The sequence below is a fragment of the Alosa sapidissima genome, chromosome 18, assembly GCF_018492685.1.
Source record: "Alosa sapidissima isolate fAloSap1 chromosome 18, fAloSap1.pri, whole genome shotgun sequence".
In the NCBI taxonomy this organism is placed as follows: domain Eukaryota; kingdom Metazoa; phylum Chordata; class Actinopteri; order Clupeiformes; family Clupeidae; genus Alosa; species Alosa sapidissima.
In genome coordinates, this window is record NC_055974.1 from 6392680 (window position 1) to 6412936 (window position 20257).

The following is a 20257-nucleotide window of genomic DNA, read 5'->3' on the forward strand; positions in this document are numbered from 1 at the left end:
TACCCAGAATAATCATTCCCAAGAGACTCCAAATATGCACTCATACACACACGCAAGAAATACTGCCTCACTAAAGGTAGCATATCAAATGCATTTTATTTTTAAAACTCGACACAGTCAAGATCGCATTCTCATGAAAAATATCTTTTCCCTAACATTTCTCTCCTTCACCAGTGGTCAACTACTCTCCATGTAGTATCCATCTACGGGGTTTTCTTTTTGGTTTTGACCAGGCCCTTCTCCACCAGGCAGCGGTAGAACTCCTGGATGTAGGTGTACACACACTTCCAGTCTGGCTCCTTCATACGCAGGAGGTCATCCACGTCCAGCAAGGCAGGGCAGCCACCCAGCTTTCTGTAAGACCGACAGTCAAGAATAGATCACACACACACATTCAAAATATATAGTAAAATATGAATACACCAACACACAGACACACACATGCACGTTTGTGCACACAGCACACACACACACACACACACACACACACACAGTAAATGCAGATGCCCTTCATTGGTGAAAGACATACTGAACAGATTACATAAAGCTGAAAAGATAAGGATAAAGAAAATATTGGTGCAGGTACATTTACCAATGTGTGTGTGAGTATCTGTGTCTGTGCTTGCCGATCTGTGTGCTTACTCTGCAGTCTTGAAAGCCTTCTCGAAGTTGGCCTTGCGGTCATAAGGGTCAAGGGTACAGTACTCAAAGCCTTCTGGGAAAAAACGGTGTACTAGAGCGCAGAATGCCAAACCATCCGCCCAGCTGGACGAGAAGTTCTTGATACTAACACCCTTTGGGGCAAGCAAACATAAAACATTACTATGTGGATGTACATACATGCATGTGTGTGTGTGTGTGTGTGTGTGTGTGTGTGTGTGTGTGTCTTATATTCTTATGTGTGTGTCTTATATTTCAGAGATGATGTGGTTGCTGATTAAGGAGAATTCTGCTGATCTTGGTTTTGACATGTACCGTTGTATTTATTGGTACATTGTAAAAAAAGTCATGCCCAGATGATTAAAGCAAACGGCCTGTCAGACTTTACTACTGCCTGCCAGGTCAGTTGGACAATATTTCAGTGAGACTAGGAGAGAAATAGAGGAATCAAGGCAGATCAATAAAATAATAGAAATCTCTGGAATGGTACTATTTGGTGTGTTCTTTCACCTCAGTGCTATCTTCCTTGTGCGTATTTATATACAGACTTTTACTGTTTCACGACTGTTATCCCAACCTAGCTCTGAAAATAGACTGCAGACTTGCCTTTTTAAGTATCTACATTTCATATTCTATTTTTGTACTGTGAACTTTGATATGGCAGTAGCAGAGCTCTCAAGGTGAGTGGGAGAAGTGAGTTGAGATATGTTGAGAAATGTTTGGATAGGTGATACATACATTGAGCGGCACAGCATTACGTCCTTGCTCACCTCGTAGGGTTCTGTCTTAGCCCGGCACCAGTCCAGTAGCATCTGCTTGACGTGCTTGCTGTTGGGGACTGCAGCCTCCCCGAAACAGGGCTGAGCTGTTGGGCTGCCTGGACTGCATGTCCACATGGAACACAGGGCTTGAATCATGTCCACTATCTTGGGCTATTTTAATAATGTTAAAGACTAGTGACTGTATTAAAGAGGGAAATCAAAATGGGAATCAAGAAAAGAGTGGAAGAGTATCAAAACAAACATTGATAAACAGGATTACTGACCTGTCTGGTGATTTAGGGCCAGGGCGGGATGAGGAGGGTGCTGATGCTTTGCCTGTCATCTCTGCACACAACAGGAGATGAAGGGAGAGGAGTTTTGTTTGCGTCTAGTCACAGAGCCCTCATGTTTTGATGGTTGCTTATTACCCTAATTTGGTCATTAAAGCATATTGAATAATATTCCTCTTGTTCAACACTCAAGGTTGCCCAAATCGTACCTTTATAAATAATAATTTTGGAAAAAGGCATCAACGACTCTGCAAAACAAGATAAAAAATGTACTTTTCCCTTCACGGTGCTTGTTAATGATCCAGTGAGCGCTTTGCGTCTGAATGCGAAGTGTTTTGTGGGGCTTTGAAGGACTCACTCTGCTGTGGCTGCTGGGGAGAGCTGAGGCCATTAGCAGCCTTCTGGCCTTTATTCACACTCCCCGCCGGAGCGCCAGGACACACGCCCTGCTGACGCAAGTCCTTCTGCCTCGACCCACGCTCACGATCGCGCTGTTCTGGGTACAGGGCGAATGGAGAGATGGATAGAGGGAGAGAGGGAAGGAGAGAGAGAGGCAAAGAGATAGAGAGGGTCAAATATAGGGAGAGAGGGACACAGGAAGAGAAATAGATGGGGCAGTGGGATTAGAAGGACACAGGATGAGAGAACCATTAGATGAACAGGATAGAGAGATAGAGAGAAAGCAGGAGTAGAAAAGAGGAAGGGAGGGAGAGAAAGCAGGAGAGAGAGAGCAGGAGCAGGAGAGATGCTGACAGGAGTAAGTGATGATTCTCAGGAGTGTAATAGGCGAGCTGAAATTTGAAAGCATGTGAATAATAGTACAAGGCCAGCCAGCATTCCACACTCTCAAGGGGCAACAGCTCTCTGTTCTCTACTGATCACTTTGAGCTTCAAGGCCCAGAACTGATCCTATGTCTAATATATTTTGGTAATCTTCATAATATTGACCAATGTAAGTAGCAGATAAATTACTACAACATTATAAAATATAAATTGCTATTATAATGAGAATACATAATTCTTATAGTTGAAAAGTATTTTTAAAATGCTGGCTAAAGTGGTAGTGGTAATGTTCTAGGTAAAGTCATAGCAGCTGTAGTAGTATTAGTTATGATTCATTATTTTATTTCCAGCTTTGGCAGTACCTCGTTTCCTCTTTAGCAGGTCCCTCATTGCAGCACGAATCATTCGTCTCTGCTCAAAATCCTCAGTCTTGTCTAGCTGTCAGAAAACAGTGTACAGTTAATAAGAGCTTGTACATACTCGGTGAAACATTGGTCAGCCGTCAAGCCATGGAACTGTATGGCCGCTGCTGTCACATGGGAAACACTTGGCCGTGAAGCTGGGCCTGCACTCTATAGAGTCTTTGTGTCCACAAAATGGGAAATGGAGGTGTACAAATTCTAGTACATTCTGCCAATTGTTTTTCTTTTTTCGCTTTTGTAAGTAGGTTTATCTTCAGAAAGCATGTATGGACTAAATATTACAGTGTTTCACATTTGGAGAGGAGGTGTAGATTTGATTTGATTTTACTATATGCACATGTTGTGCATAAAAGTTATTAATTTACAGCATGAAAATATTAATCCATATAAAAAAAAGTGTTCAATTGCTAGATATGTCAGTGCACTTTTTTCAAATGGAAAAAAGGGTGGAATGTCTGCACACTTGCTCCCATCAGGAATTTTTTATGACTTTCACCAGTGTGTAACGTTTCGAGGTTACGCTCTTCATCAGATCTTTTTCACTCATTTCAATCAGCTATCATAAACCATAAAGCTATCGTGAACAAACAACAAGAGAGGTGCAAACAGTAATAACAGCAGATTAGTTATAAACGCAGTAATTCTCCTCAAGACAAACCACATGATGCTGAACACCGGGTGGTGCGAACAATCGCTGTTTGGTGAAGAGGATGTAGTGGCTTACCATGTCATTAAGGGTCTGTTCGTCATCGATGGCTGCAAGCTGTTCGCTGGTGAGTGGGCCACTGCGTGGGGCTGCCTGAGTGCCTGGTCCAGCCTCCATCGCCAGCTACAGCCAGGGCAGATGTCCAGTGGGAACAACAGGGATGGAAATGACATTCACAGATAAGAGCGCCATAATGTTATTTTGTCACAACACTGGATTATGTCACACTAGAAGGTACGTCAGTCTGATTGATGAAATGTAAAACAAGGTATAAAAAAAAGCATTGAACATAATAAACAGAAGATTAACAACAATTCAAAAACAACAGTAAACACAGTGAGATAAATCATGCCAATTCATATAGTCATAATCAGTACTGCAGACATTTAACAAAGATGTACATACTCAGTGTTGGGTCAGATTACTTTGAAATGTAATCCATTACTGAGTACAGACTACACACCGATTTTTGTAATCAGTGACGGAATCAATTGGATTACAATAATGTAACGTAATCTGATACTTTTGGGTTATTTTTGGATTACACAACTCTGTGTGTTTGCGAGTGTGTTTTGGGGAGCAAGATAGGGATACTTGATAGGGAAATGACTGGCATTGTGTCGTCTACATTCCGTGTCAATTCACTCCAAATTGGGTCTATCTTAATTTTCTATTAACTACACTGTATATTGACTGCATGATGTAAAGCTATATTATGTATTGAAAGACATAATCAAAATGTAATCAAGTAATCTTTGACAATGCAACTATAATCTTATTACACATTTTGTTTAATCTGGTCTGATTATAGTTAATTGTTTTTTTTTGTAATCTGATGACGTAATCCAGATCACATGTAATCCATTACTACCCAACCCTGTGTATGCATAGTACATCTACGCACTCACACTCAGACATCAGCCAAATAAATTAATAAATATATAACTAAATAAATAAAATCTATATAAAGGGTGCAGTCTAGAGTGCTGTAAGGAGTAATAGTGTCAGAATTTACATTTATATCTTATATGTGAATAGGTGAAACATAAAAGTGTCATGCTTATAATATATATGTTTGTTTGTAAAACATAAATATATTTCTTTGGCCTGTGTATGCATTCACACAGCCAATTCCACTCATCGGTTGTACCTCTCGGTCCAAGAATGTTGTTAATTTGTAAATCCAGATGGTGTGTCACACCTTCCACTCCTGAACTGGATTACACTCCTCTGTGAAGGGGAAGATCTCTATGAGATAATTTTTTCCATCAAATCTGGACAGGCTTACTGAAGCTCAACAAGTGAGAAGCCTGCATGGACTGAGATGTAACATACTGCTGCCCGACTCTGAACATAAATAGAACATGACATTTGTTGTAAAGCCTCCACTATCAGACCATTAATCTGAGCATAAACACAGAGCATGTTAGTTTGGACTGAAATAAACCATGCTCTCTGATGGATTGATACATCAACCAGAGTGTGACGTCACTCCTCTGCAGCTCACTGGGATATAGAGGGGGAAACAACTCAGGGGTTGAAAAACAGTGAGATTTACAACACAGTAAATATCTGAAATTACGTCCCCAAAATGAAATGAAATCCTAACAACGGTACAATATTAAGTACGTAAGTATATAAGCGTTATGCAAGTTAAGTTAAGTTATGCATCTCCATAGGAGGTCCAATGGTCAAACATTGTAGAAATTGTACCAGTAAAAATGTACAATTTACACTTTAATCAAAGCACTTCATGATGTACGTTTACTTTTCTGTTCAGATTACTTACAGTTTCGTAACACGGTCGTTCCATCTGATTTAACACAAAAAGATAGACGTGTTCTAACAGAATGAAGTAGAGATGGGGAAAGATGGATCCTGGAGTGACACTTACCAGTGGTGATGGTGTCCGCTTTACCTTCAGGAATGGTCAAGCTTGCTGTCCCTAAAAGTTCTGCGTGAACACAAGGGGGTTCAACCAGCTGTGCTGCCCTCTCCGCTCTCCTGCTTGGGAACTGGTCTAGGAGGCAGTTTTCCCCTCCTGAAACCACACCTCTCGTGACCTTGAGGGTCTGCAGCAGTCTCTCCCCAAACAAGTGAGACAGAAAAAGAGGCTCTTGGGAGGTGGAGAAAAGGGGGGTGAGGACAGTTCAACATGTTGAAGAAGAGGTTGTTCTGGCACTCGACCAGAGACATCTTCTTGTCCCCCTCCTCCCATCACTCCTTTAACTCTCACCCTCCTTCCCTCCCTCTCTCTCTCTCCCTCCTGTTCCATACCTTCATCTCTGCAAATAACAACTTTTTGCTTTTAGTGTTTCAAGATTTTTCTCAGTTCCCAGGCAAACATCTCGAAGTAAGGAACCAACGTGAAAGATAGGTACTAGTTTGTGCCTGTGAAATATAAATAGATATTTTATGTAATGACATAATATGTGCTCACGTGAGTGGGAGTGAGTGAGAGAGAGAGAGAGAGAGAGAGAAAAGTAAAGGGTCAGAGTCAACAGGCAGGGCAGACCGGGAGAACACGGCCTTATTAAGGCAAAAGGGGGGAAAGATGTTTCCTAGCGCCATCATCATGTTTACAGAAGCCAGAGCTGTTCTCCTGCACTGTTCCCCTTAGAAAGAAAAACATGTTCATTTGTGATTGGGACTGGGTCTCTAACTCTCTCTCTCACACACACAGTCTCCCACACTTAGGCTATGTAAGGCAAACCATATGAATAAATCAAACAGTGGAGTAGTGGCTCCTATCAGTGGTGATGGAAGGTCATTACCACTGACGGAACAGCTCTAGCTTTTACTTTGTCAGATCTATCTGTGTCTTTCCACTGTTATAAATTCAAAGGACAAACCCTTGCAAACAGAATGTCTTGGATATACACAACAGAAAGAAGTCTGTGCTTATATGGGTGAATTTGAACAACTGAATGACTTGGAGGAAAAATGACTTCCCTAAAACCATCCGTCTGCAAAAAACATGACAGGAGATCCCTCAAAGCCGATGCAGGCAGGCAAGAGAGCTCCACATTTGGAAGAGAAAAGCGAGCGGGTGCTATTTTTTACCCCGTGAGGCATCTGTAATTCTTCATGTATCGTTTTCAAATCAGTTCTAATAGCTGAACATGGGCAGCATAGTTTTATATTTTACTTCACTTGACATACCCCATACCGCATGACTGGACACTCATTAGGCGTCAGAGAGGACAGGGAGTGATTCAGTCAACGCTCAGTAAACCATTTCAATTTAATTTGCTGTTAGCACGTAATGAACTTTACTGTCCCAAGTAAGGACCATTTCAGGCAGGATTAGCTGTGGCAGTGGTCAGTGGCTAATTTACAGATTTATGTGTGGAAGTCTGGTGGTGGGGCCTGACTTATTTGGAATCATTAGTTTAAAGGTGGAGATGGCAAAGACTGATATAATCATATATATATATATATATATATATATATATATATATAAATAAATTTAATTTACTGAATTTGGCTTTGGTTAAGATGTGGCTGGCAACACACCCAGTGCATTTTATAACAGAAAAGCATTGTACTGAACCAACCTTAGTGAATAAGCATTCGACATTCATGAGGTCGATCAATAATTCTATTTTTTTTAGCAGCTTCACATTTCATCGGTTTGCCCATGCAATAACAAAGCCAGCTAAAGAAATTAATTATATATTGAATGTAAAATTTCAAGTCATTCAGGCCAACAGAAGGTGTGCTTTAGGTCCTCATTAGTCAGTACTCAGAGAATATAACTGGGATAAATCACATTATTTTGGCTGCTCTTAGGAGAGTTTTAAATGTCTCATTTCTTCTGATGGAATTAATGGGAGGGTGAGGTTAGAATTAGAACCAATAGCGCAACTTTAGTCTTTGTGCAAATGACAAAAATGGAGCAAGAATCTTTAGATTTCATGTCAAATCTCTAAGACCTTCAAAGACAATAACATGCAATAACATGTGGCTTGAGGAAACGTGTGTTGGATGTAACTGCAAACACAAAAACACCAGACAGAAGAAGGGTTCTTGAACCAGTATATTTAGCCAGCTTTTCATGATTGCAAAATACATAAATATAATTATTTACATCTAACATTTGACTGACATCAGACACCTCATATACACAGGAGCCTATTTTTTCCAATCAGGCGGTATTGTCTGAAATTCGTCAGTGCAATTTTGTGCTGCAACCCATTTTAGTTTATTATGATTTGCCTTGATGGCTTAATCAACTAAAAACAAAAATACAACAACAACAACAGCGTGACCAAAATGCTGTGTTCACAAATTGAGGTATATGAATTTTAACTGACAGTGATCACCCCACCAACAAGGTAAGTGTGTATACAGTGTTGCGGATGCGGCATCCGTTCTGATGTGTCGACCCTGCCTAGGACCTATTGCTGCTTATCCATGCAAAAGCCACAATGCTGTGCTTGTGAACAAAGACAGGAGGCTAATGTGAACAGTGATCGAGATCCTGAATGGGTGGCAATTCAAGTACAAGGTATGAAGTACACATTTGGGTAAATTAACACATAGTAAGTGATAATCCTCCTAAAAGAAGTGCCTTTTGGCTCGGTTTCCTGGATGAATGGAGCCATAGGGTTCTTCTATTAGGAAGTTGACCACTTTTTCTGGGAGAACTTATCCAGGTTTGCCACTAAACCCTGTATTTGCAATACGTGCCCTGATCACAGAAGAAAATGGAGTTTAAATGACAAGGAACCCCTATTGGCACATGTGAGGACTGGAGGGGCTTGCTTGGGTGACGACTGCTCGGACCTGAGAAAGCACTGGAAAAAGTGCTTCTAAACACTCTGACCGCTGCACTGACACGTGGAACAGTTATTTCTGCCACCTGCCCTCAGGACAAGAAAACAAGACTAGCTAGATGTCAGGAGAGCGTAAAGAGAGTGAAACATTGTGATCTTGTTCTGTACAGGATGGAGTAGATATGCGGTCTAAGAATTGTTACGTCACTTATTACAGAAATGCAATTATGCAATCCCCGTCTTCAAGACACTTTTTAAAAAAATTTAAAAAAAAAACGGAAAATTGGAGCAGATGAAGACAAGAGGCTGATTATTTTGTATGATCTGCTTGGTATGTGTACAAATGTGAAACTATATTTTTATGTGCAAAATCCGGTTTTCAATCGTTAATGTGTGACAAATTTGGTCCTCCTTCAAAACATTAAGAAAACCTGTTTTTCAACATTCTCTTAAAAGTATAGGTAGGCTATTTATCATGGTATTTGGATCTCATTGGAGGGTATTAGGACCAGACAGACCTTTGACAAGGTGGTAAAGAATAGTAAAAAACAAAAACAAATTAACATCCAAGACTTAGCGCACAGCTGTGCATATTTAGTCTAAGATAATGTACATTGTTTTTTTTATTTTTTGTCTTATGCGACTAGTAGGCACTGAGCATAAAAAGGGCAAATTACGTATCGTGATGATTTCTGTTTTATAACCACAGCTGTAAAGGAAGATGTCTTTTTCTGATTGCCATTAATGGTAAACATCTCCCCGCATACTTACATCATGAAAAAATAGCTAGGAATGATTGCAAGGATCAAAATGTACTCCTTGAATGTGCTGGACAGCACCTTGAGTACCTCCATCTTGAACTGCCTTTTCTAAAATGTCTGACATGAATTCTTCCAAATGCTTTCTAAATACACTGCTTGATTTACGTTGAGGGCCTTTAAAAGGACCAAAGTGCTCATTCCACCCAGCAGGGGGTGCCACAGCATACGTTCAGCACAGACTAACCTCAACGGAGCCGCAGTGCAAGAACCCTTAGAGAGACACTATTTCCTCCCAGTCAAAAATTACAAATTTCCACACACCAAAATTGGAGTGACTACTTATAATACTGCCTTTTGTTTAGGTCAGATATAACTCTTAATAACAATAAATAATTTAAAAGAAGTAACATTTTTTTTTTCCAATGACAATCAGCACCCATCTAGGCCATGAGAGGTAAGGCATGACGCAGGGTGGTGTTCGATGTCTCCTCTGAGGGAAGCGGAGGTGAGCCTCATTCTTGACTCCATTGGGAAGACTCAGTTTGAAAATGGAGCGAGACCCATGCGACACAGAACTATTAATAAAAGCCTGCGGGCAACAGAAACCCATTCAGTGCTCATGCTTCGTTCCAACGCCACTCAGCACTCAAACGCAAAAAGGGGCTGTTGAGTGTTTCTTCAGGGGTTGGGAAGTTCACTGACAGCAAGCACAGGTGTAACAGGTTACGATAAAGGGACAGGATAAACATGGCTGGCCTTTTAGATGAGAAATATGGACTCCTCGTTTTTTTCCCCCAAGGTTGATGGTTGTTCACATCAAAGGATGCTTGTACCTGCTGGTTGTCCACAGTCATTTAAAAAAAAACAATGCATACCAAACATCGGCAAGCATGATGTGTGCGTCAAACCACGTAATGAGGAACACGTCTCCAACTGTAAACAAAATCAAGACCAAAAAATAAATAAAAACAAAAAGAGTAATAAACAACCGCATGCTCATTTGACATATGGCCTCCCATACTGTCAGCTGCCTCAAGTTAACCTCCCCAGTAGTATGGGGAGGTTTGGTTGGAACAGTACCTCTAATTATACACAATGGCTTGGCATGTCTATTCCTGATGGACCAGTGTGTGTGGTGAAGGTGACTTTGGCCTAGAAAAGGCTGACTGACAGATAGTCAGACTAATCTTCTCCTGCCCAAAGGCGACCTTGGCACACCTACCTGGCACACGAGAGCCCTTTGAAAGCCGATATGCCCACCTGTGCTTTACATCAGCGGCCCCAGTCCCCCGTGAGAACTGATCTGATCACAGGAAGAGGAAGGATGAGTCAGTGAAAACATCATGACTCATCAGGGATGTAACCATCTCGCCTGTTCTCAGATCAGTTCACACATGAGCAAAGGGCCCAAGGCTATACAGCTGAGGAGTGTGAAGACCAGACTCATTTCCTTTTGTCTCAAAGTTCCTCTTTCTTGGTAAACATTGTGCCATTTTGCTTGCTGTCTTTCAACTGAAAAAGTGCGTCAAAATTCTCACTCCTGCCCATGTGGTGCATGCGAAAAAAGGTTAACAGGCAAAAGAAAAAAAAAAACCCCAAAACAAACAAAAAAGGAGTGCATGCTTGCTTCAGCCAATTTTCACAGTGGTATGAAGAGGACAAAGAGTGATATGAGCTCACCACCACTGAGCTCTCTCAGGCTTCTACACGCCCCTCTCTTGAGAAAGTGAGCAGGTTGGGGGGGGGGGGGGGGGGGGGGGGCGGTAGAGTGTACCTCTACTCTACAGTGGACACTTTTGCAAAAAGGCATCTCTATCTGCCAGTGTGCATCAATCTCAGTGCCTCTCAGGACTGACCTCGTCTCCCCTCACAGAGGACGATAATAAAATAAATAAAAGGTTGGCACAGTGAGGAGGTAAGGGGAGGGGTACAGGAAGGAGAAATAAAAAATAAAAAAAAGAGAGAGAGAGAGAGAGAGAGAGAGAGAGAGAGAGAGAGAGAGAGAGAGAGAGAGAGAGAGAGTTCTGAACGCTGTGTGTCTGTCCGTCTGTTTTCCGAGGCATGGAGACGCTTCTCGCCTTGGAGGTTCGTGATGCCCACCTGTGTCAGCATGTGCTCCACTGTGAGCATTCCACACTGTATCTTTCACCATCATTCCGCTTCTGACCGCCTCAGTCCAACTTGTCCTTGTTGCCATCTAAAGTCTCCTCCTTCACCTCTTGCCTCTCGACCTCTGACGTTCCATCCAAGTCGGGAGTCTCCGGTTCTGCTGCTGACTCCTCCTCAGATTGGCTCTCTGTCAGCAGGCTGGAGTCTTCATCCGGCACCCTTGAGCAGCAGTCCAGTAGTGGACGGACCATTCCATCCCTGTCCCTCTCCCCGTCCGCCTGGCTCTCCGTCTGCCGGGCGTGCCGCGCGTCCAGGTAGCCGGCGATGAACTCCGAGTGCTGGTAGATGAGCATGCCGGAGAGTGTGAGTGCGGCGCCGGCACAGCTGAGCGCCGACAGCTGGCTGTCGAAGAGCAGCTGCGAGAGCAGCAGGTTGCCCACCACGTTCAGGTTGCCCAGGATGTGCAGCGTGACGGCCGAGGTGAGCGTGATCACGCAGCAGCTGGCCAGGTTGTACAGCACTGAGCCCAGGCAGCTGAGCAGGATGAAGAGCCACAGGTGCCGGTCGTAGCTGAACGGCGACTCCAGGACGGCCCAGTTCTCCAGCGCCAGGGCTGCCACGATCAGGATGCAGAAGCTGGGGATAGACATGAGGTAGAGGAGGAAGACAGAGTTGATCTTCTCCTCCTGGAGTAGGATGCCTGGGGGGGGGGGGGGGGGGGTTAAATAAGACAAAATAAATAAACAGATAAACAAAGTATGAACAACAAAGTCATGCAAGATGAGAGAAAATAGGTTCATACGGTTGAGGTCGTCAGCAATTAATGTATAAATGCCTTGAGCCTGCTTGGAGTCCACATACAAGTAGATAATTTCTATATGCATAAAGCATGAGGATTTATGAGTGAACGAGAGCACTGTCAAAACTCGACACGTGCCGTGCCAAAGTGTGACACAGAAAGTAAACAACACCACCGGTCTTAATGATTCCAGGAGTGATCAAAAATAGAGCTGCGACACAGGACACTTTTGGGACCGACCTAGATGAGTATTTCAGTCTGGCACTGAGGGAGAAACAAGGGTGCTAATGAGTCAGATCACATGAGAAAACCCAACCCGAAGACATTCTGAACAACTCACCGAAAATGAACATGGATTGGGAAGTTGGAAAAGGTTGGAAAAACATACGGCTGTAATGATTAGGCTAGATTTGAATGGCTGCATTCAATGAGTCCTGCATAGGTATGGAAAGGGGGAAAAAAGGGACCGAATACGCCAGACTTAAACTTAATGTGATGTACTTTGTACCACCCACACACACACACACACACACTAGAAAACATCTTCATTACATAACTAATGAGGAACGAATGAGCCAAATGTCCTCAAGACTAAGAGTACAGAACACATTTCATTTGGTTACATTTACAGCTGGTATGTAAGTAGGCTAAATTATAAGTAGCAATTCATCAAGTTTAAATTTAGCTCCTAATCCCCTTAATCAATAGACCAGGCACACAAAGGGACAGATTTCACCAGTTCTCAGATTAGCTGGTTTTCACCTTAATGGGCTAGTATTATGTTGGCACACTAAATACCAGTTAGTTCTTATCATTAAATAAGAAGGCAGGAAAATATGACGTAGTTTGTGTGGAGTTTGATAACAGTCGAACATGATATTCAGCCAAATACATCTTTTAAGATGAGAAAACATCAGCGATATAACTGATAAAGACTTTCAGGAAGCACTATATTTGCCTTGAATAATAAACCACTTATTCAATCAAGAGTTCTCTCTCGCCCTCAGGATCCAAAACTCAGCCAAATTATTGTGCCATTTAAGATAATAAAGTCCAGCTGACACTCATTCTTGTAAGCAAGACGAAAACAAAACAACTTGTAGACAGCCTCCTTATGATCAGTGTTGGGCAAGTTACTTCAAAAGTGTAATGCATTATTTATTACCTGTTACAGTCATCTCAAAGTAATTTGTTACATTATAATATTACTGTCTTTGAATTGTAAGGCATTACACTACGTTTACATTACTTCACCAAAATAACAGGAAATATGGATTTGGTGTTCTCAATAGATCTCCATGTGTTCAATGCAGCTCATTACACGGCAGGAGGTGATGTGGTATGGCATAATGACTGAGATAGGCTTAAGGCTAACAAAAAAACAATATAATGGTTGCAGTAATGGCTCATGGGACAATGTAGGTAGGCCCCAAAGGCCAAAGGTCACTCACAACTTCATATAGTAAAATATAGCCATAGTGAAATTGTATGTTGACTTTAAATGGTTCTCATCATTGCTGGTTGCCTTTCCTTCCACTTACAGTGGTGTAGACTTAATGCAAATAGTTTGAGAATAATGGCTACGATCTTTGTCTGTAAAAGCAACATTTTAGTTATTCTTACTGCTTGAAATGAGAAGTATAGCCTAACCATGTTAGATCTGTGCATGAATGGCAGAGATAACTCAAATTCCCTTTCTACAGTCATCTAAACAAGGCAATCAAATTCCAGGACCAGCATAGATGACTTTTTTAATTCTTGGATAATCTTCTCTAGTGCCAATTGAGCATTTCTCAATTTTGGATTAAAAAGCAAAGTAACTTCAGTTACTGAGAATTGTACCGAGTAAAATATTACTGAAATTGTATTGGTAATGCCTTACATTACTGCATTACAGCAAAAACCAATGCATTACTGTAATTACATTACTTTTTTAATGCATTACTCCCAACACTGCTTATGATGCATCAACCTGTTAGTACTTTGCATTGGGCATAAATGCAAAAGACTGGAGAATGAATGAGCCTCGAAAACAAACATAGTAGGCAAGCGCTGCTGTTTGCCCACTAAGACAGCTGTAGGGATGACTCAGGGCTGCCACCGAAGTGTTCCAACTATGGACACGCTTACCACAGTGTGGGAAGTCACGGCAACAATTGGAAAGTAGCCTATGACGCGAGAAGTCAAAATTAGTTTCTGATGTCACTTTAGAGGTTGATAAAAGAATATATTTTATTAGAAAACGTGTTATCCTCCTCGACCCAAATGTGCACTCCCATTCCCATAAAAACCCCAGAGGGGGAGCAAATCCTTCTGTTACAACGTGTACCTAACACATGTTTTCATGATGACTAGATTACATCATGGTGTTTACAATATCACTAATGTGGACCAAGGGTGTACAACTGTCTGCATCATAATGTGATCGGTAAATGTTAGCTAATGAATTTATACTCACTCTGTTGAATGGACTTAACACCTCGTAGCATTGTGGCGGCGACAACGAAAAGGCAGCCCGTCTGGTCGAACTGGACCTCGCCCATAATGCTGAAAGAGGCTCCGAGGCAGATTGGCATCATAGCGGTGTATTTTATCATGTGGTGTTGTTTTCCGAGGATCAGAGTAGATATGGCCAACGTGAAAATTGGTGTGGTCGTATAGATCATCTGTGCGAAAGACAACTGGACATAGTTGAGCCCCACGTTCCCAAACGCGATGCTTGCACAAAAAGTTAAACTCAGTAGGAACACCTTGAACTTTGCGCTGGCTGTCAAGTCCTGCTCGCCGACTCCTCGGTGACGGATGACTTTCAGCTTGATCAGCCCGTAGTCCACCACTATTGCGGTGAGCATGTGCAGTGCTGACAGAAGCAGAGGATACCTGAAGTTGTACACGGCAAATATCCATTTGTTTAAGCTGGATATGGTCGTGCCCGTCACGAGCCACACGAAGACAGCGGATAAAAGGTGCAGCATCTGGGGTGGTGTCGTCCCATTGTCCCGCCGAGTCGCCTCACTTTTAGAGAGGCCATCAGTCCTGATCATGTTCTTTGCATCTTTGCGTCTGTAAGGTAAACACATCCTAAGTTCGTATCGCAAAAACAGTACATTCATTTCGTAAAGATATGGCGTGATCAAAAAATAATAGGCAGCTGTCGGTCGCTCTGATTTCCTATAGTTACTGTAACTTTATCATCCACTAATGACTCAAGTTAATAACATATCGTTTCAATCTTTACGAAGGGAGACCGCTTTACGAAGGGAGACCGCTTTTCCTGTTTTGAGAGCTGCTGTTGCTATGTTTTCCCTCCCTGTAACAGCAGACACGTGTTACTGTGTGTGTGCAACAGCAAGGCGCTGTTTTATAACTTGTTCCCACCAGTAATTTTGTCTGGGCAGGCGCGCAATGACGACTGGATACTAGGAAAATTACTGGTCTTTCCCACTCGCTCCACGACTTCTCTCCTGATTGGTTCAGTTCAACATTGTTGACCAACATTCTCAAATGCACTCGGTCTAAAACAGTCACACATATGGATATCTATTATAGGCAAGCTATGAACCCACTGCCCTAGTAACGTAGGCTAACGGTAGGAAATACACTTGTTTTCAATGACGTCGCCTGAAATAGACGGACAGGAACCCGGGCCGTGCGCTCTACTGTCTTTAATAAAGGCTTCGTGTTTTGGCTCGTGATTCCTACTTTGCAGGCTGGCTAGCATAGCTAGTTAGCGGTAGCCAACTAACACAATTAAAAAGATTATTGTTTGTAGGCCTGTAGCGATTCGTTTAACTTAGCAATTTATGCCGAGTCTCGGAGTGATTACACAACACAAACAAAGACAGACAGAAAACAATCATCATTCTTCGAAGAACATATGTTTTAATAGTAACGTTTAGGGCCTGCTTGTACTCACACTTAAAGGATTTCAAGCTTGAGCTGTATCACTATTATTCAGCCAAAGTTCTGACGCAGGGAATAACGTTACCCTGCCTGCCTGCCTGCCTGCCTGGGAGCTAGCACACCATTAGCTGGCTAATACTACAATGACGGGCCCAGTGAACTTGGTTCTTTCCTACAGCCCATCACATGTTTCTCTGTAAATCAGCTGTCAGTAAATAGCGCCTAAGCTGTTTTCTTTCAGAGGTCACGAGAAACGATCGGCTGCCTAAATCGGGATACAAACCCAGACTGCAACCCATGAAAACAGACACCGGTCGGTCGGTGTTCAACCAGACAGTCAATTGACAGCGCCGCAAGACAAACATACTTCACAGCAAAGTACAGAAAACTAGCATACAAAACTATTCACCATGTAATTTTTATCGCGACATTACCTCTCTTATGCTCTTCTGTGTTCGGAACACCTTCACGTGCATTCATCAGCCTTTGTCGATGTCTCTCCACTGCCCTCGCAATCTCAATTGTTGCCAGATCAGCTGTGCTATGCGTAGTCTGCGTAACGTCACCGCGATCACATCCTGTGAAGCCCATCATCACCGACTCTGACCACTCTGACCCTGCACCATATGACAAACGTAGGTCAGCTACGAGGACAAAGTTCACAGATGTAAATATTTACACGTATGATGTACGTTATCAGTTAAAATATTAAGCAGATAATGTGGTTGGGAAGGAAAGTCATATAATCCCGCATTTTTGTCCGCTCGTGAAAAAAAAAACGGTCTCTGTGAATGAGAAATCCACAAACGTCGGACCGAGCCGCAATTCCATCCAGTCAAAAGTAAAAAAGGTAATAATAATAATAATAATAATAACTAGATGTACCGCTCTGCCATAAAATATGACTGCTGCCCAGTCCAGCACATTTTTTCCACAAAAATAAATCACGCTGAAAGGCCTAAAAGATTCTAACTGTCTCACTAAATTGCATTATCCACACTCAATTCTCACTGGTATCTGCTAGACAACAAGTACCAAAACATGATTAGTTCATAGATTTCACATGTAAAATTCATTTTATACAACCCCACCCCCATCTTGCCTGTTCATAATTCTGAGAAATTCTTGAATTGTGTGCATGTGTGCGTGTACACGTTTATGTTTATGTGTGTGGGTGTGTGTGTGTGTGCGTGCTTGTGTGTTTGCCTGCGTATGTGTGTTTGTGCATGTGCATGCATGCGTACATATGTCTACTGTGTGAGTATGTGTCATACGTATGATTACTGTGAATGTATGTGTGTGTGTGTGTATCTGTTTATGCACATGTGTGCACATGGAATGGGTTAACATGACCCCTGGAGGCAAACATATGGAAAAAAATGGTCATCCTAGGCCATCCAATCCTTGACGGAAATTTGGACATGTAAAAAAGAAAAGAAGAAAAAATGCGGCGGTCATAATAATATTTGCCTGGGTGTGGCTTCAACCAATGAAGGGGTTTTAATTAGCCTACAGTGGGCAATATTTTCCCTCCTGGAAAATAAACAGGTGATTGCTTATGACAAAAGGCTATTTGTGCCAACAAATATTTATTTTTTGACCTGGTTTGGGTGTGTAGGACAAGGCTACAGCTGAAACATATCTGACAGGTTAGTTGGGTTCCGTCCCATTTAGTGATTAGGCCTAAACATGTTCATGCTAAAGATGTTCAGAAGTAAAAAAAGACCTTTGTTGTGCTATGGTCTTCAAAAAAAATTGGAATCTGCCAGGAGATGCAACATGTGGTATGGGCCTACTTCAAATCAGTGGGCACCATGGCAGTATAATACTATAGCCTGACATTAAATAGATATTAAAATAAGCCATAGACATAGGCTACATCCCAAGTCATGCTCACTGCACCAGTCTGTGTGTGGGAAATGAGTAATAACATCTTCAAAGGCCAATTGGCTTTTCACAAGCACCCCAGCTTCTTATCTTTTGATGTTTGTAAAGGTCAAAATGGGTTGCTTTATCAGGTTTAGTGTGCAAACATACAAAATACCTCATCGGCCACTGCCAGCTCTTCGCTTCAATATGTCTCAAGTGGCCTAAACAGAAAACGTTTTCATGAGAACACAGTGTCCCATAGCAGTGGTAGCAGTGATAAAGGACAGGGTGTACAGCATACTGTGCACCAGAACACGGTCAAGCCCGGCCCACAAGCAGAAGCATAGGCCTACTGTCATTTCTTATTATTCTCATCAGTACCCCAGCCATAGACAGCATGAGATTGTGTTTTTAAATTAACTTTATGGTTGTAAAAGAATATGCCTAGTGTTGACTGATGTAACCTACTGACTCACTGTTAAGGTTTCCTCTGTGTATACAAGCCTCTTACTAGGCTACAGACAGCAAGTGCACAAGGGCTTATGTAAATTGATACAGGCCTACAGATTTTTCAAACAGTATTTGAATTTGAACTTTGTGACCTACCATGTAGTCTATTTGGCATGCAAATGTATGCTATTTGCATTACAGCAATTACAATAGGCTTCCAGTGCTACATGTTAGTTTGGATAGGTAGTTGAGGTTTTCTCTTTCATTTTGTAAATGTAGAAACCTTTACCTGAATGTTACACTGTAATATTACTTACAGGGATTGTCAGGGTGTGTCAAATTAGTTTTTGTTGGTTGAGAAAACCACCCAACTTCACATTTTTAAGTCAAACTGTATGGTGAACGCCACTCTTGTGTCTGCATCATACTGTGCATCCGAAAGTGAAAGCCGGCATGGCTTTTCCTTGCAAAATTGTATGGTGAATATAGGTTACCTGGATGTGGGTCTGTGAGACCGTTCTCCACCGGCATAGCCAGCACTAACCCCATGACACAGCTTGCATACTGTACTACAAAGGTGTAATAACATTTACATAAGAAAGCAAAACGCAAAGGTTGGGTAGCAATAATGCTTCTAGTCAGAGTTGTGAGGTGAGCATCAATGACTACCTATCACTATTGACCTTATTCAGAATAAGACAATATTACAATTATGGGGTTTACATGAGTTGTTGATAAAATATCCAATTCATTTTCCCGTTTACATGTAACACAGCATAGTCTGATTATTACTAGCAAAAATGGTGGATAGTGCAAAAGTTTCTGCACAGAAAATTCTAATAGGACGTTAGTCAGTTGATAAGTGTGTTCATAGTTTTGGCCTATAGATTTGGTATGGCATTTGTATGACATCTCAGATAGACACAAACGTGAGAGAACAAACTGAAGGCATCTGTATGTGTAAAGCATGTGATAATTTACTGATGATTCCCCAAGTCAAATGTTTCCAGAGAAACATGCAGTAACTAAAGAGTCAAGTTCCTCAAGAGTGGTGCAGCTCAAAGAATCTCTGTTCCCATTATTATGAATAGCCTGCTATTTCTCAAAGTGGAGGATTGGTGTGCCAGCCTCTGACACTGGTTGATTTTTATGCTACAATAGTCTTGAGAAACTGGGGATAAATTATTTTGTTTCAATGCAACAAGTGATCATACACACTCAAGTACACAAACATTTTTCATAATTTACATTTACAGAAATGTCATTGATTGTATGTTTCTCAAACACAGGAATGAGGCATGTTTTTTCTTACAGATCTAGATCAAATTAATTCACCTAGATAAACTTCATATTAAACACTTTCTTTTCTGAAGCCTGGGGTTCAGACTTAATCAAACGTAATTCCATTACATGTCAGACGTCATTTAATAATTCACGTGAAGTGTTATAAATGTAAATAACTGAAGATGCTGAATCACAGTGTGTTTTTTTCCAGCTGTGTTACTTCACCCAAAACAGTTCATATGTGTTGCAGCAACACAGATGATATACTAATGCAAATGTTGTTGCAGGCAGAAAATTGCACAATTGCATCCATATATGATGTGAAAACATTCTTATATCAAACTGGATATGAGGATGTCTTTAACACTGACATGAGAGCTAGAATCTGAGAAGCGCTGACACTCCAGGAACTGCGTCGGCAGGTTTAGGCACTCACCCATTCTAGACTCTCAATGAACTGCTTCACGCAGCGCATGTGTGCCGCCTGTACTGTGTTTCGGTTCCAGTGATTTCAGTGTTTAAGTAAAGTGCTCACGGCTGGCGTCTACAACTTATTTTCATGCAATATTGTTTTTTGTCACACACACAAATGAAAAAAAAAGAACACAGCATACACACGCACACACTCACGCACGCACACACACCTCACCTCACCTCACCTCACTTCACTTCACTTCACCAC

The 20257-nt window shown here is 41.8% G+C and overlaps 2 protein-coding genes across 5 annotated transcripts; both read right to left on the bottom strand.

Annotated features, from left to right (window-relative positions):
* Positions 1-77: 77 nt before the first annotated feature.
* Positions 78-7008, bottom strand: smtna (smoothelin a). 3 transcript variants are annotated; one of them, XM_042070936.1, is made up of 9 exons: positions 5517-7008; positions 4773-4852; positions 3641-3774; positions 2857-2932; positions 2070-2207; positions 1706-1766; positions 1431-1542; positions 643-794; positions 78-354 (listed from the first exon to the last, which is right to left on the bottom strand). In XM_042070936.1, the coding sequence occupies exons 3-9, from the start codon at positions 3737-3739 to the stop codon at positions 204-206; spliced, it is 789 nt and encodes a 262-aa protein (XP_041926870.1). In that variant the 5' UTR covers positions 3740-3774; positions 4773-4852; positions 5517-7008; the 3' UTR covers positions 78-203. The 3 variants fall into 3 exon arrangements, with proteins under 3 accessions (XP_041926870.1, XP_041926868.1, XP_041926869.1); XM_042070934.1 differs by having other exon boundaries at positions 3641-3745; positions 5517-7005; XM_042070935.1 differs by having other exon boundaries at positions 3641-3745; positions 4773-7005.
* Positions 7009-7643: 635 nt separating this feature from the next.
* Positions 7644-16555, bottom strand: slc35e4 (solute carrier family 35 member E4). Of its 2 annotated transcripts, XM_042070930.1 has the most exons (3): positions 16407-16555; positions 14528-15132; positions 7644-11970 (listed from the first exon to the last, which is right to left on the bottom strand). In XM_042070930.1, the coding sequence occupies exons 2-3, from the start codon at positions 15111-15113 to the stop codon at positions 11333-11335; spliced, it is 1224 nt and encodes a 407-aa protein (XP_041926864.1). In that variant the 5' UTR covers positions 15114-15132; positions 16407-16555; the 3' UTR covers positions 7644-11332. The 2 variants fall into 2 exon arrangements, with proteins under 2 accessions (XP_041926864.1, XP_041926863.1); XM_042070929.1 differs by lacking the exon at positions 16407-16555 and having other exon boundaries at positions 14528-15420.
* Between the last annotated feature and the right edge of the window lie 3702 nt (positions 16556-20257).

Excerpts from the sequence above, each read along its gene's own strand:
- smtna (XM_042070936.1), bottom strand. The coding sequence starts at position 3,739 with ATGGAGGCTGGACCAGGCACTCAGGCAGCCCCACGCAGTGGCCCACTC. Across the intron at positions 2,208-2,856 it reads CCTGCTAAAGAGGAAACGAG|AACAGCGCGATCGTGAGCGT; the intron begins GTACTGCCAAAG and ends CCCTGTACCCAG. Across the intron at positions 355-642 it reads AAGGCTTTCAAGACTGCAGA|AAAGCTGGGTGGCTGCCCTG; the intron begins GTAAGCACACAG and ends TCGGTCTTACAG.
- slc35e4 (XM_042070929.1), bottom strand. The coding sequence starts at position 15,182 with ATGAATGTACTGTTTTTGCGATACGAACTTAGGATGTGTTTACCTTAC. Across the intron at positions 11,971-14,527 it reads TGTTAAGTCCATTCAACAGA|GCATCCTACTCCAGGAGGAG; the intron begins GTGAGTATAAAT and ends CCCCCCCCCCAG.